The sequence below is a fragment of the Sesamum indicum genome, linkage group LG3 (genome assembly GCF_026168435.1).
Source record: "Sesamum indicum cultivar Baizhima isolate 11 linkage group LG3, ASM2616843v1, whole genome shotgun sequence".
Taxonomy (NCBI): Eukaryota; Viridiplantae; Streptophyta; class Magnoliopsida; order Lamiales; family Pedaliaceae; genus Sesamum; species Sesamum indicum.
In genome coordinates, this window is record NC_142659.1 from 1,962,016 (window position 1) to 1,977,443 (window position 15,428).

The 15,428-nt window shown below is 33.1% G+C and overlaps 2 protein-coding genes across 5 annotated transcripts; one reads left to right on the forward strand and one right to left on the reverse strand.

Moving 5' to 3' along the window:
* Nucleotides 1–924: 924 nt before the first annotated feature.
* Nucleotides 925–8,366, forward strand: LOC105157006 (bifunctional riboflavin kinase/FMN phosphatase). 4 transcript variants are annotated; one of them, XM_011073293.3, is made up of 12 exons: nt 925–1,111; nt 4,770–4,852; nt 4,948–5,094; nt 5,523–5,709; nt 6,408–6,538; nt 6,671–6,740; nt 6,841–6,906; nt 7,103–7,257; nt 7,333–7,428; nt 7,601–7,752; nt 7,837–7,920; nt 8,000–8,366. In XM_011073293.3, exons 3-12 carry the CDS (start codon nt 5,025–5,027, stop codon nt 8,141–8,143), a joined length of 1,155 nt encoding a protein of 384 aa, XP_011071595.1. In that variant the 5' UTR covers nt 925–1,111; nt 4,770–4,852; nt 4,948–5,024; the 3' UTR covers nt 8,144–8,366. The 4 variants fall into 4 exon arrangements, with proteins under 4 accessions (XP_011071595.1, XP_011071596.1, XP_011071594.1 ...); XM_011073294.3 differs by having other exon boundaries at nt 4,953–5,094; XM_011073292.3 differs by lacking the exon at nt 4,770–4,852.
* Nucleotides 8,367–10,398: 2,032 nt separating this feature from the next.
* On the reverse strand, nt 10,399–13,997 carry LOC105157007 (uncharacterized). The gene is made up of 6 exons (XM_011073297.3): nt 13,672–13,997; nt 13,214–13,319; nt 12,547–12,591; nt 12,164–12,272; nt 11,161–11,392; nt 10,399–10,788 (listed from the first exon to the last, which is right to left on the reverse strand). Exons 1-6 carry the CDS (start codon nt 13,717–13,719, stop codon nt 10,609–10,611), a joined length of 720 nt encoding a protein of 239 aa, XP_011071599.1. The 5' UTR covers nt 13,720–13,997; the 3' UTR covers nt 10,399–10,608.
* Between the last annotated feature and the right edge of the window lie 1,431 nt (nt 13,998–15,428).

The window sequence follows — 15,428 nt, forward strand, 5'->3', positions numbered from 1 at the left end:
TCAGCGTGAGCGCGCTGTGCTGTCTCCCTCAGTGTACGACTGGGCACCCCGATCGACGAATGTAAGACATCGGCATCACATATAAGAAAGAATGCGTTTGACAATGACAAAATGCTCGAGTAGTTGTTCTATTTTTACTAATTAAATCAACATTTGACGTAGATTTATCATATTCGGCCATTGTATTTTTAAGGACCATCACGCCGCCATGGTGGGTGTCCCTGTGGTCAGCGTGAGCGCACTGTGCTGTCTCCCTCAGTGTACGACTGGGCACCCCGATCGACGAATGTAATCAGTCCACGATCCAATCTCCCCCACTTCTGATCCTAGGTCAAGACTGCATCGTGCGGGTAACGGGGTACTGTGTTTATATTTATATAAAGATACATATATACAATCTATTTTATTACTTACAAATTTATGTCAAAATTTGGTGATTCCTATAAATTAATCTAAAGATAATAATAATAATAATAGTCAATTAATGATGGATGGATAATTTAATTATTTAATTATTATTTTATTATATATACATAATGAGATCAATCACTATTTTGTACATTGGTTTAAAAAATTGGTCTTTTAATTTTTTTGGTATATATTGAAATCAACAATTTTTAAAAAATAACTTATATTATTTCTTTTAAGTAATATTAATAACTACATAAAATTATGTGCAAGTATTTTAATAATTTAATGTATATATTTATATATATATATTATATACTTTTATTAATTATTCAATTACTCAACTCATTAATTATATTTATAACAATAAATTAAATATTGTATCATATTTTTAATATTTTTTATGATTAATACAATAATAAGTATTTGTAACAATATACTTCTATTAAAAAAAATATACAAAACAATAATTTTATTAAAAAAAATATACATTATCTTCATTCTCTTTCTTTCTCACAACTCTAAATTCTAAAAACCGCAGTTTCTTTCTCATTGCTCAATTCTCACGACTCACCATCACCACCACTCAACTGTTTTTTCTTTCTACCCCAATTTTCAAATCTAACCCTAACCCCAAATCCATCTACCAGTGCCGTCTGCAACGAGGAAAGGAACTGCTGTGATGCCGGCCAAGCGCGAAAAGGTTTGCCATTACATCTCTTAAGGTCTATTGTTTGATTTATACGAACTTCAAACGAAGCCTGTAAAAAATTCGAAAATCATGGCTCTTAGGTTCTTCTGTAACCCCATTTTTTGCTTTGGATCATTTTCTGTTTTTGTTTTGCTTTTATAAATTTTGCAAATTTTCATAATTGTAATTCTTTAATTAGAGTTAAAAATTTTATATTTGAATTCGAGCCGGAACTAACGGATTTGCTGAGTTGCTGCAAAAGTCATCTCACATACAAAATTATGTAGTTTAAAATAATTAATTTTTGGGTATAAGTTTAAAATATAGAGTTTTAATTCTTGAAGAAATACTTACATATTTAATTTTTTGCAATTAAAATATAATAAAACCATACTGCTCTGTATATGTTTACATTATCGTGATTTTTCTTAGTATTTTTTGCATTTTAAAAGTTTATATATTTTTCTGAAACCTGCAAGTTTTGAATTATTAAGTATAGAAAATTTAGTGGAGAAATTATTTTAATAATATCAAAAAAAAAAAAAATACACAAGTAGTGTTGTTTTGAAACTTTTAAAGATATAGGTGGCACCTTGCTTCCATTTTTATTAAAAAAAATTAGCGGCACCTCGATTTCAAATCGCGGTGCCTTTTCTTATTTAAAAAAAAGAAAGAAAAATTCAGTTGCACCACGAAATCAATTCGCGGTGCCATTTTCTATATATATAAAAAAAAATTAGATATTTTTGTCCTAAGGATTGTGTCTATTTCATCCTCAAATTAATAATACACGTGGTTTTATCAATTAATATAATACAGATGGTTTATCAATTTAGATGGTTAATAATATGGGTAAACTACATTAATGTTTTTTGAGGTTAAATCAAATTACACAAACACCGTGTTTTATATTAAATTAAAATTATTTTTTCTATAAAAAATATATTCTAATAATAATAATAATAATTTTTTGCTCAGTATCGTTACTTCAATTAATTCACACGATATAATTGCTGTCAGTTTTAATTTTATTTCTTTTAAAATATAAATACGAATAAATTGGCTCCTAAATTTTTTAAATGGTCATTTATCTTCTTATTATATTACATCAGGGGGTATTAGTGACAATTTTCAAACAATAAAAAGGTATTTATAATTATACCAAATTTTAATAGAACTCGTTGTAATTTACTAAAAAAAAACAAAGGAAGAAATGAAAGATGATAATATACATACACAATTAAATTATTATTTCGAAACGACGTAATATAATAAGAAGGTAAATGACCAATTAAAACATTTAAGAGCCAATTTATTTGTAACTTATATTTTAAAAGAAATGAAATTAAAACTGACATCAATTATATCGTGTGACTTAATTGAAGTAACGATACCGAGCAAAAAATTATTATTATTATTATTAGAATATATTTTTATAGAAAAAAATAATTTTAATTTAATATAAAACACAGACGGTGTTTGTGTAATTTGATCTAACCTCAAAAAATATTAATGTAGTTTACCCATATTATTAACCTTATAAATTGATAAACCATCCGTATCATATTAATTGATAAACCATGTATATTAGTAATTTGAAAATGAAATAGGCACAATCCTTAGGGACAAAAACATCCAAGGTTTTTTTTTAATATAGAAAATGGCACCGCGAATTAATATTGCAGTGCCATCGAAGTTTTGTTTTTTTTTAAATAAAAATGGCAGCACTGCACTAAAAATCGCGGTACTGCCTATATCTTTAAAAATTTCAAAACAACACTACTTGTGTATATTTTTTTTATATTATTAAAATAATTACCCCAAATTTATGAGGACGGTGTAATTAATTCTAAAAATTAGAATCGTCATAAAAATAGGGATAAAATTATGTTTTATTTTTAATTTATGGTCTATTTATATAAATTATTCATATATTTTTGTGTAATTACAGAAACCGCCAATGACAATCTAGACATAGTGTTAGTTTGTCCAGTTGATATGTTTTCTGGGGGGTGAATGTCTAAATATTTAAAAAAATTGAGGTGATTTATATAAGTGAAATTGATGTTTCTGGTGAATATGTATGTAATTTTTTAAAACATAAAAATAATTTATATAAATCAATCATTAATTTGAGGTGTAAATATAATTATTAAAAAAAAAACAGAAGATTATGAATAAGATGTCTGGAGCCCCGTCATAAAACAAAACGGGTTCCGTCCAAAACTCTGGAAAGTTAAACCCCACCACTTTGGACCCCTTTCCCAACTTTTTAGTTGTTTTTGAAGATGAGAAGAGGCAAATTGTGTAGCCGGCCCTAGGGCGGATATGTCTTTGTTTTTCTGTAATCTTGTTTTGTGTTGTTATGTTCCGATAAGTGTTTTCTCAAGACAAAGCGCAGACTATCTACAAGTGGTGTTTTTACTTTCTTTCTTGTAATCATGTGAAGTGCATGTGAGTGTGTATAATTCAAGATTCCACTCATTGGTTGAAAAATTATGAATCCATTGTTTGGGTACTTACCAAGAATCCATTTTTTCTTTCACTCTCTAATCTTGTTTGGTTGTTTAATTGAATGTTTAACTAGTTTTTGAAGTCATGAGTTGTTTGGAATGTTGATTCAGTGGTAGAACAAATTACTGGTGTGTTTTCTTCTGTATTTCCACAATTGTTTTTTAGTTGATCAGGTGGCTAATTTTATAGTTAGGATTCAACTATTAGATTGTGGGTTGTGTTATTCAGAAAAAGCTTCTTTTCTATATTGCTCTTCTTTTGAATTTTATGATTTTTATTCAACTTTGATTGTCTTAGATTGTCTGATAATCGAACCAGGAATTGTGGTAGTCTATCAAGGTGAGTGAAAGTATTATTAAGATCGTGTTATACTTCGATTTTAATCTTGTGTGAAATTGGCCAGCAGACATGTCAACACCTTATCGTTTGTTTCTCAACCTGCTCTTTGTGCACTTTGTAAACTCTAATACTGTCAAACTAATCTCCCTCACTCTTTTCCTAGAACTTTTTTATTGAGGATCTGCACGCCAGCTTTTCTCCTTTTACGGAGGAATTGCAAATGGTATCACTTTTTGTGGTCACATTGTAGAAGAAATTTGAGTATAACTTGATAGAAGATAAAAGCCTAGAAGTTAGAAGGTTGCTGGCTTAGAATTATATATTTGGAACCGGTAAACTTATTTTCTTTTCTCATTGACGGATGGTAAATTGTCCATCTGTTGAATTCTTTGTTCCTTTGAACATTCACATGGTACTAAGATGTCATTGGAATTCTATTATTCATTTCTATTTTCTCTTGTCGCTCAACACTTCGGAAATTTTGCAGTATTATGTGAAAATGATGTGTTACATGGGAGTAACTAGGATATTGAATGTAATCAAGGCACTTTCTAATTCTGATATGTTACTGCTCATACCTTCTTGCGCTAGATATGTTTTCACTTCATGAGCGTAAAATACCTCGCATAAAATTGATGGATATAAAAGGACGAATCTGTGGTGTTCTTTTTTCCCCTTCTCTTCCGTGAGAGGAACATGATTTTCAATTTGTAAAATCAAACATTTGGAGTAAACTTTTGTTCTATAATTATGACAATTGTGGTTTGTATGGTTCGTCTTGGATTATTTCGTTAACTCTATGTCACTTGAATTACAGAATGGATATTTGATTTGCCAATTTTGTTGCTGTTGTGGATTATATGTTTCCGCTCTCTATTGCAAATAATGCACTCTGCTCTGGTACATTGTCAATATTGCAAATTATGTTTCTTGAATCAAATCCAAACACTATCATGAATTCCTTTTTAATGTGTCATGGTACATTGTCAATGTAGGACAGTGGCAGTGCTTTCTTTACGACCACCTGCGCTTGATGGAATCATAAGCTTTGCTTTACATTTGGAACATTTCAATGGCAAAGCCTTTCAGGAAGCTTGTGTCATGTGTTATCCTTGATTTGGATGGAACGCTTCTTAACACAGGTAGGCTTTAGCTGGCTGTTGAACTAATGTATGGGAAATAATGGATTTCTGTTCAAAATTTTGGCATGTCTATGATTCTCTCTGCAATGACATGAGGATAGTCTTGTACATCTCACTATGACATTTTACATATTGAATTCATCTTCATGAACGAATGTAGAGAATGACTGCATTTTTTTATGTGCTTTTATCAGATCTAATTATTAAATGTGCTGTTAGTCATTGATTTCTACCCCTTTTTCATTGCCTGCTTCTTTTATCAGTATTTGTTTATATCAAATTTGTTAAACTAACCATTCAACTGTCAATATATGCTTTATATTTGAGTTCTAGTGTTGAAATAATTTCATCCAGTGTTTGTATTGAACTTCTTAATTGTTTGCATGTGTTTTGTCTTCCAACTTTGATGTAAAATTTGTTTATGTCAGATGACATTGTGAGCAATGTTCTGAGTGCTTTCTTGGTTAAGTATGGAACGCAATGGGATGGAAAAGCCGCTCAGAAAATTGTAGGAAGGACACCCTATGAAGCTGCTACTGTTATTGTTGAAGATTATGGACTTCCCTTGTCTACAGATGAACTTCTATCAGAAATTACTCCAATATTCTCTGAGAAGTAATATTACTTGTATCTTAGCTTCTGTCTTCTTTTTATATTAATTGAGTTAGCCAATATTAAAATCATACCCTACTAGGGGTTGAATTCTTCTTGGTTGTACAAGGTCATGCTTACAAATAATGGAGTCTAATAACTGTGTCTGTTATTTTGAAGTCCGAAACTTTTAGCATGATATAGTCTAATGATGTCGGCATGTACCACTCTTGGAACTCTTATGAGTTGAGAAACTAATGCCAAGTTGCTGAGATAGGGGATTTTCTTGAATGCTCTCTGGTGAATTTTTTAAAAACAATCTTTCATCTCTCTTTTCTGTGAAGGGAAAGAAATCAAGTCGTACATGTATATGTGACCACATTTTGCAAAAGTAAGTTTCAGGAAAGGAAACCACAACTCCATAATTGTTTAACGTACTATGTTTGCCTAGTGAAATTTTCTGCTAAATGTGAAGAGTACAGGTACCAATTTTATTTGTTTATTTTATTTTATTTTATTTTATTTTGAAAATTTGAGACTCCAGAAAGTTTTATGTACTAGACTTGCATTAGTTGAAGAAGTATACACAATGTTTCAAGCTCTTTTCCTTGAAAAAATTTGCTTTTTCTCATGTTAAGGTCTAAAATATGAGTGTTGCAGAACTGTCTTCTGAGATTGCTTCATCATCATTTAACTGATTATATCTCTAACTTTTATGGTAGGTGGTGCAACATCAAAGCTCAACCTGGTGCCAGCAGGTTAATCAACCATTTAAGGTGTCATGGCATCCCGATGGCCTTGGCTTCAAATTCGTCAAAGGAAAATATTGAGACAAAGCTATCTTATCATCAGGGTATTTATGTTTGAAATCTCAGCTAAATCATTACATTCTGCCTATGTAAGTTTATTTTTCTATGACTACATAACTGTATGGTTTTTGTTTGCATCACCTATGTGATCTCATTGACCAGAAATTTAATTGTAGGATGGAAAGAATCGTTCTCTTTTATTATAGGTGGTGATCAAGTGACCAGCCCGAAGCCATCTCCTGAGATGTAAGATGGAATACGTTAACTAGACTTTGCGTTTATTTATGCTTCTGTCATAAAAGAATTGAATCAATGCTTATAGTGAATGGTTTTTCATTTGTTGAAGATATCTTAAAGCTGCTAAGGGGCTTAAGGTAGATCCTTCCAGCTGTCTTGTTATTGAAGATTCACCGTAAGTATCATGAAGCATTGCGGATAAGCCATCCAGAATTTTGAACACTTCAATTATGAGTTTCTTTGATTTTCTATTTATGTAAATCTTAGATGTTTTTCCATTCTCACTGAAATCTGTGTAACCATGGATGCCCACAGCCAATGTGATTATTACTACTGCAAATGCTTATGTGAGGATTGCTTATTATATCTAGGCCAGGTGTTACTGCTGGTAAGGCAGCTAGTATGGAAGTGGTTGCCGTCCCATCCCTTCCTAAACAATCCCACCTATTCACCTCCGCAGATGAGGTGATTAACTCCCTACTAGATTTGCAACCAGAAAAATGGGGCCTACCTGCATTCGAAGACTGTGAGCCTCTTAAACTAATTTGCATATTTTTAACATAGTGTATCACACTACAAATTTATTAAACTGCTGCCGCAGGGATAGAAGGTACATTACCAATAGAACCTTGGTACATTGGTGGTCCTGTCATCAAAGGTTTTGGCCGTGGCTCAAAGGTGCTCGGAATTCCCACAGGTTTCTCGACTTATGAATTCTCTTAAATGAAACAAACAAGGACATTCTTGTTGATTTTTATGTTGTATCTATGCTTGAGGTACTTTTATAGATAATATTACCACTAACTACTACAAGTTGCATTTTTCATGTGTTGTGAATGAAGTTTTTTCTTCTTCTCCTTATCTTCCAGCTAATTTATCCATAGAGGGTTACTCTGCAATCCTCTCAGAACATCCTTCAGGAGTTTATTTCGGGTGGGCTGGATTAGCAACTCGAGGTGTTTATAAGATGGTAATGAGCATCGGTTGGAATCCTTATTTCAGCAACACCGAGAAGACAATTGTGAGTTATGCTTCTTAATTGTCTGCATTTCAACTTTACTTTGTCTGATTCATGTATCATTCTTACCCGGTGACAATACTACAGGAGCCATGGTTGCTTCACGATTTTAACGAGGACTTTTATGGCGAGGATCTGCGTCTTGCTATTGTTGGCTATATACGGCAGGAGGTACTCCACAGCGGTACTTTATAGTCATTATTTTTGCTTTAATTTGTACTCAATAATTGCTTATGGTGTTGCTTTACAGGCCAACTTTCCATCCCTTGAAAGCCTGGTAGCAAAGATCCATGAGGACAGGCAAATTGCAGAAACAGCCCTTGAACTTCCCCAGTATTCCAAGTACAGGGACGATCAATACTTGAAAAGCTCTCCGCAGCAGCAGAGTTCCTAGTTATTTACCCGTTAATTTCTTTTTGCGGCTCGATTAATTCCGAATGTCGTCGGATATTACGACGTGAAACTCTATTTTGATGTAAAACAAGCACAAGATGTATTCTACCATACTTATCCGTGTAAGCAAAATCTTGTAATGGAATAAAGGTAAAATTCTAGCCTATGTCGGGTTTGGTCAAATAATTGACAAGTTTAATATATTAATTGTATGATGTTTTACATTTCAAGTGATTCACTTGATATGTGAACGTTTGAATTTTTTTTTCTTGGAATATATATAATTTGGAAAAAGAGTAACTTAAAATTAATGATAAATATATTTGCCTCCTGAATTATCTCAAGGGTACTAATATTCACCTATTTAAACTTTTGGATGAAGGGGGACTCCTTCATGTAGACTCCTACTTGGTGGGGAGTCCTCTTAAACTAAAGAGCCCAACTCTTTGATGGCACTTTCCTCCCTGCCGATTGGCCTTGGAAAGATGCAGCGGGCTTTTGTACTGGGCCTTCTTCTTAGGCCAAATTTGTGGGTTTCGTCCTTGGAGAGATTTTGGGGTGGGGGGCTCTTCCTTGGGCAGAGCCCAGTGAGCCTCCCTCTTGGGCCGATCTTGAGGATATTGGCCTCCTTCCTTTGTCATCTGTTTTCTAGGAGGCACTCACCAAGGTCGCCGCCAATCTACTTTTTAGGGGGTACCTGTCAAGGTCGTCCGTCTGTCTACTTAATAAGGGGCACCTACCAAGGCTGTCCGCATGTCTACTTTCTAAGGGGCACCTGCCAAGGCCGCCTATCAAGTGTTTTTGGGGCCTCTCATGATTTGGGTCTCCTAGGATGTTACGGGCCTCTCGTTCTTTTTTCTTTTTGGATCTTTTGGGCCTTTTTGGGCTAATCTACTTTTATGCACATCAATAAGTTGAGATTCCGATACTTATTAGAGTAGAAATCTTAGAGATGGGGTCCGAATGATGAATTTTCTTTTCTTCTCTCTCTTTTTTTTTTTTTTTTTTCCGAACTCCCGTAAAGAATATAATTAGCATAAGCATGCTTAGAATAAGAAGAACTTACTTCCTGTCTGTATGGAGCATGACTTTTTAGGAGGGTGAAAAAATAAAAATATTAATACATATTATATTTAGATATTTTAAATATATATGTACTCTATATATAATTATATATATTAAATTAACAATAAAGCAAAAAGTAGGCTGACAGACGAATTGACCTTCACTTGTCAATTCGGCTGCCAGCTGAATTGGAGAATTGGAGTCGCGGTTTAAAATTAAAAAAAAAAAAAAAATTTATGTGCCTTCGACTCTCAGTTGAAAAACTGAAAACAAATTTTTTTTTTTTGAATTTGCGGACTGTTATGATTTATTTTAAATATATTTTTATAATTTTTTTAAAATGAAAATATAATTAAACCTGCACTCAATCCATGTGAAAAAATGCATAAATATATAAATAGAACATTGTATAGCAATAAAATTGATATATTAAAACTTTGTGAATTCTTCAGTTGAAGAAAATAAAAGGATAAATTGCATAACACCTCTATATTTTAGAAAAATAGCATGAAACCCCTATGTTATGTTAATAGGTAAAAAACCACGTGTTATTTAAAAGGCAACAAAATACCCCCTCTCACCCCGTTAGAAATTAACGAATAATGCATATCACACGCCTAAAATGAGATTGAGTTTCTTTTTTAACACTTTTTGAGATTATTTATATTTGTAAACGTCTATTTTTCTCTTTTTTTTTGATATGTTTAAAATCTAAACCCTTCATTCTTATTTAATGAAGATTAACTATCATTACAAGGACATAACTGTCAACTCCTTGAAAAATCTAACACTGTTAACCTTAATTAACGGAGGGAGAGAGTGTGTATTATTTTAAAAACACAAGAACTTATTTGTCTATAAAATTAACATAGGGAGGTTTTACCTAAAAAATAAAAATACACCAGAATTTTATGCGATTTACCCAAAATAAAAAGAATGGCCTAAACGTGCTCACGTATGGGGTGACCGCAGAAGAGTAGTAATGCAAGACAATGTCTTTCTTGCACAGTACAAAACGCGTACAGTTGCTTGTAAACATTTCAGGAAGTGTCATATAGGGTTTGGGTTGTGTGGGATTTTCTCTAAAATCTATCTTTTTACTCTGGGAAGGATGATTTCCACCTTTCAATCTAAATGAGAATTGTTACCAGAACAAATGAAGCAAAAGATATATTTTCTGACTAAAGAAAAGAAAAAAAGGGAATTCTCTCCTTCAAGACTTAGACAAGTAACATGTAATCCACATGGTTTTACAAATGCTATAAATATTTCATACAAATGGTCATAACAGAGTTTCAATGTTACCTGACATAGCTGAAAGTTCAGCAAGCGCTGATGCAGAACGACAAGGTTCCAACTTCGTTATTTTTCAAATTAATGGAGACAGAATCTTCAGGAATTTCAAACATCAGATTCATCTTGATGATGCCTCCTATGCCTACGACGAGCTCGTCTCTCTCTACGCCTCTGTCTCAAAGATGATACGCTGGGGGTATCAGCATGAGGAACAGTTTCGACATCTCCAGGTTGCCCAAAAATGAGATCAAATGGGTTCTCCATAATGTCCCAGGCAGTATCCACCTAATATTGGGGGAAAACACGGATATAATCATTCCATAATATGAATATTTACTTCAGCCCTCCACTGTAAATTAACATAATATATTCGTTGAATTATCACGCAAAGTTCCTTAAAACTTGCCCCTCAGTAATGGAAGAGGGGGGTCAGCTTATCTGTTATTCATCAAGACAAAGAAAAGAGTGCGACGATATGCTTTATGCACCAAGAAATAAAAATTAGCACAATTTGCTATTTTAAGTCCTATGCTTTGAAGGCCATTAAAAGGTTAATGACAACATATATATGATCATTGATGCAATTTTGTTCCTTGACCACATTCCCTTGTGTCGTTTTAATCCTTAAAATTTAGAAATTCTGGAAGATTCACTCACATTAACGTGCTTTGGCTCGGTTGTAGTTTTCTTGACATCATTATTCTGAGAATCAGTTTCGTCCCTGTAGGATGTACTCTCGGAACGAGTAACAGGATCTCCAAAAAAGTTACGGAAACGCCACCTAAGTGTTGGCCTGTCTACTGATGAATCGTCATAAACTTCTTCTGAGTAAAAATGCTTTGAGAGACGCTGCATCACCCATGGATCATTGTGATACTTCATCAACATTCTAAGGATAAATGCAAGCAAAAGAAATTACCAACCCAAACAAGATATATAGATGGAAACAGAAGAATACAGCATAACAGAAGAAATCTCAAGATTGATGGCAGAAAATAATCAGTTGTTTCTATGAGTCTTTAAGAAAGATCTAAACACAATATTAGGACTTCTCATAGAGAACCTAGGGAGCAGGGTTATTTATTCAGGCAATAGAAACATTAGCTACCATCAAGGAAATTCTGCTAGTGTTTCAGCTACTACAATCCCGACCAAAACATTCAGATGCCAAAGCAAGTTCTCATAATAAATATTCAAGTATCAATATGAGAAAAAGTCTGGAATACAGAAAAACTCATTGGTCTCTAAAGATCAACTTCTGAGTTTTCTAATCTCATCTTTAGTAAATAGATGAATATCATCCAGTTGCTATATTATAATATGTACAGTAAATGATATCTTGATGAAGCAAATGCTTTTTGCCTACTTTACAACTGCTGGTCGACATTGCCGAAAAATAAATAAAGTATTCCTGTTGAAGCATTAGATTGTGGGGACCCGAACGGATAAATCGTAGGAATGGAGAACTCTCCTAAGGTTAGAGAACAAATCAAATTAAGAACCAACGAGTAGTTTTCATGGTAGCTCTGAGTATATATATAAACAATTTGCCAATACATTAAGCACAAAATCAATGCTTATCTAGTAGCAATTTGTCAATTTCCATATACCAGCCAAATGAAATGAAGTGCAAAACTAACTGATTTTGTTAAGAACCTACATGTTTGCCAACTCTCTCTGTATCCGAGTCCCTTCCAGTGAAAGAATATGTTCAACAGATGATTCAACGGACCTACCAACTCTCCAGAATCCACAAGCAGCAGCAGCCCCTAAGTGTAAAGCAGAAAATGGATCATTCTGTTACAGTGACCATTAATACGGTCAATATAGATGAGCATAGTTGCAACTGGAATATGTGAGTGGATAATCACTTTGACTGCAGCAATAGACAGCAAGTGTTCCTTATCTTTTCGAAAATGGTCTTACATTAGTTGTCACAACAAAACTGATAAAACATATGCAGACAATCAAACTAGAAAAGTAAAGGTTCAAAAGTAAAGGATCTGCAAATAAGAAAACGAAGACAGGAACAATATCACTCACCCAGTGTAATGTTAAGGCGGAGTAGATAACGTAGCCTTTGGGTCGCTGACAAAAATAAAGTCGGATGGTTTGGTCAGGCAACAACGTTAACACCCACCAAAAAAGATTATAATTGATAACAAAAAATATCAGAAGCAATCAAGTGGCGTACATCCAACCTCAATAGAACAGACATATTAAAGGCTAACACCAGACATGGCAGAGTAATGCTGTGAATATTTAGTCTTTTCCCTTCCATACACAAGTTGACTTTCTATTTACTCTATATCAATGACTTCTAAAGATCGACTTAAGAATGTCACACCATCCAAGGGCCTTTTAGCACATTTCAGAAGCTCAGACATATCAAGCAACTAGAGAACTTGTCGCAGTTTTAACACATTGAAACAGAGCCGCAATTAGCATCTTTTTAGGCCTCACTTTTCAACAAACCTCTATTTTTCTTTACCTCTTCTTCAGCACCAAACAAGCAAATGATAGACAACTAGTCTTCAAGGGCACTTTATATTCTATGTCAGCTACTTCCTTAAAATTCTAATGGGTACTATACTTTTTGTGTGCACAACACGAACAAGCACGCAAACACATCCATATTTAGAGGGGCATAACTTTGATGCATAAAACAATTCTAACCGAGAATGTATAATATGATCGTCAATATGCATACCTAGCCAAGTAACAATTGAACCACCACCGAAACCAACTGTGAAGTCTCTCATAGCCTGAGCCCTCCATTGCAGCAATACATTTGCTTCTTCCAGTGTCAATTGCTCCTGATATTTTGGTTCAAGACTCTCAACAAAGTGGAAAATTTAAATATAAATATACTAAAATCAAGCAAATTTTGGATTTTGCGCAAATTTAATCCCTAATACAACAAAAAACTCGGCACACGACATTTTGTCTTGAACGGGTCAATTCCCCCACCCTTAACCATTACCAAAAAAAAAAAAAGAGGAACAATTTCGAGAAATCAAATCAAAAACCCCTCTTAAAGTATTCAACAACTAGTCCCAACAATCCAAAATCCTAATAAATCAGCACTTTTTATCAAAACAAGGAAACATCAACGCGTTTCTACTGCATAAAAGTGCAAGTAAAGGTAACAAAAAAAAAAAAATGCACCTTTTTTGAGCGAAGAACATGTTCGAGATCGAAAAGGGCTTCACCCATTTTCTTGATGAAGTGCAAATGGATTTCACGAACGAGCTTTCAGACGCTGATTTCCATCTCCACAAGCATATTTATACAAAAAGCAGCAGTTAATCGAGCTCAACTGTCAAGAACCCTAACGAACTGATCCACTAATGTAATGATGGAATGACCAATCGCCACGTCCAATTAGTACCGACGGCGCCCGTGTTTCTCAAAATCCGTTGTCGCCCTTTCCAATCAGCGACTTCTCTTGTCTTTCGAGATTGCCATTATGGATTCACTTTCTAGAATTCAATTTTGAAAGAACAGTTGTAGTTGTATTCTATTCTAATTAATCATAATTCAGAGGAAAAATAACAAAGGATAAAACAGACTTTCTATCACATAATTTTGATAGTTGAATCGAATTATCAAATTACCCGTAATAAAAAAAAAACCGACAACTACATGTAGATAATTAATTGGAGGGTAAAATCGTACTTTTATATCAGTCATCATAAATGAAAGAAAAATTGTCAAGAATAAGTTGGATAACATAGATTTTTTGTTGGAAGAGGGCCACATGACGTTGATAGTTCAAACGAATTATCAAATTATCCGTAACAAAAAAAAAAAAAAAAAGAAAACTCAACTGCATGCAAACAATTAATTGGAGGGCGAAGCCGTACTTTTATACTAGTCATCATAAATAAAAGGAAAAACATCCAAGGATAAAATAAACTTTTCACGGAAGGAGGACCACACGATTTTGATAGTTTAAATCACCTGTAACCAGAAAACGACAACCATGCTGCAAACAGTTAATTGGATGGTGAAGTCGTACTTTTGTATCAGTCATTATAAATAAAAGGGGAAAAAAATTGATGTATAACATAAACTTTTCGTTGGAGGACGGCCGCATAACCTTGGTAGTTTAATCAAATTACCAAAACATCCTCAACCAAAAAACCACAACCACATTAATTGGAGGGCGAAGTTGTACTTTTGCACCAGCCATCTTAAACGAAAGAAAAAATGTTGAAGGATAAAATGGATATCACCAAAGGAGGACCACACCATTTTGATAGTTCAATCGAATTACCAAATTATCCATAACTAGAAAACAACAACCACATACAGGCAACTAATTGGAGGGCAACATCGTACTTTTATATTAGCCATCGTAAATGTATCTTTTCATATAAATATTTTATACCATAATAGATACCTTGAGGATTTCTGTAATATTGAAACCGTTCCAAAACTATGCTCAAACCGTTTCATGAGAGATTACAATTACTACATTTTCTTGAATTGATTTTACAAAGTCTTATATCCTTTGTTTTTGCAATATTTTCATTATAGAAATATTATTTTTTAAATGAATTAAATCCGGATCCACCTTGGTTGAGACGGGTTTTGCAGTTTTAAATAGGCCTCGAGATCGGTCTGGATTTTAGTGGTTTGGACTCGAATCTGTTCTAATTAATGTTTCTATTTTGTATATTTTATGTATACTTATATAAAATACTTTGTACATAAACAAAAAAAATATAAATATTTTTTATGCTTACATATAATACATAAACTTGATGTTTTTATGAATTAAAATAATGATATAAAATTTATAAGTATTATAATGTTTACATAAGTAACACACATTCTATTTTTTTTAATATTTTAATGTCTATAACATGCATATATAAATTGATAAAAAAATATTAATATTTCAATAATATTATTGTCTC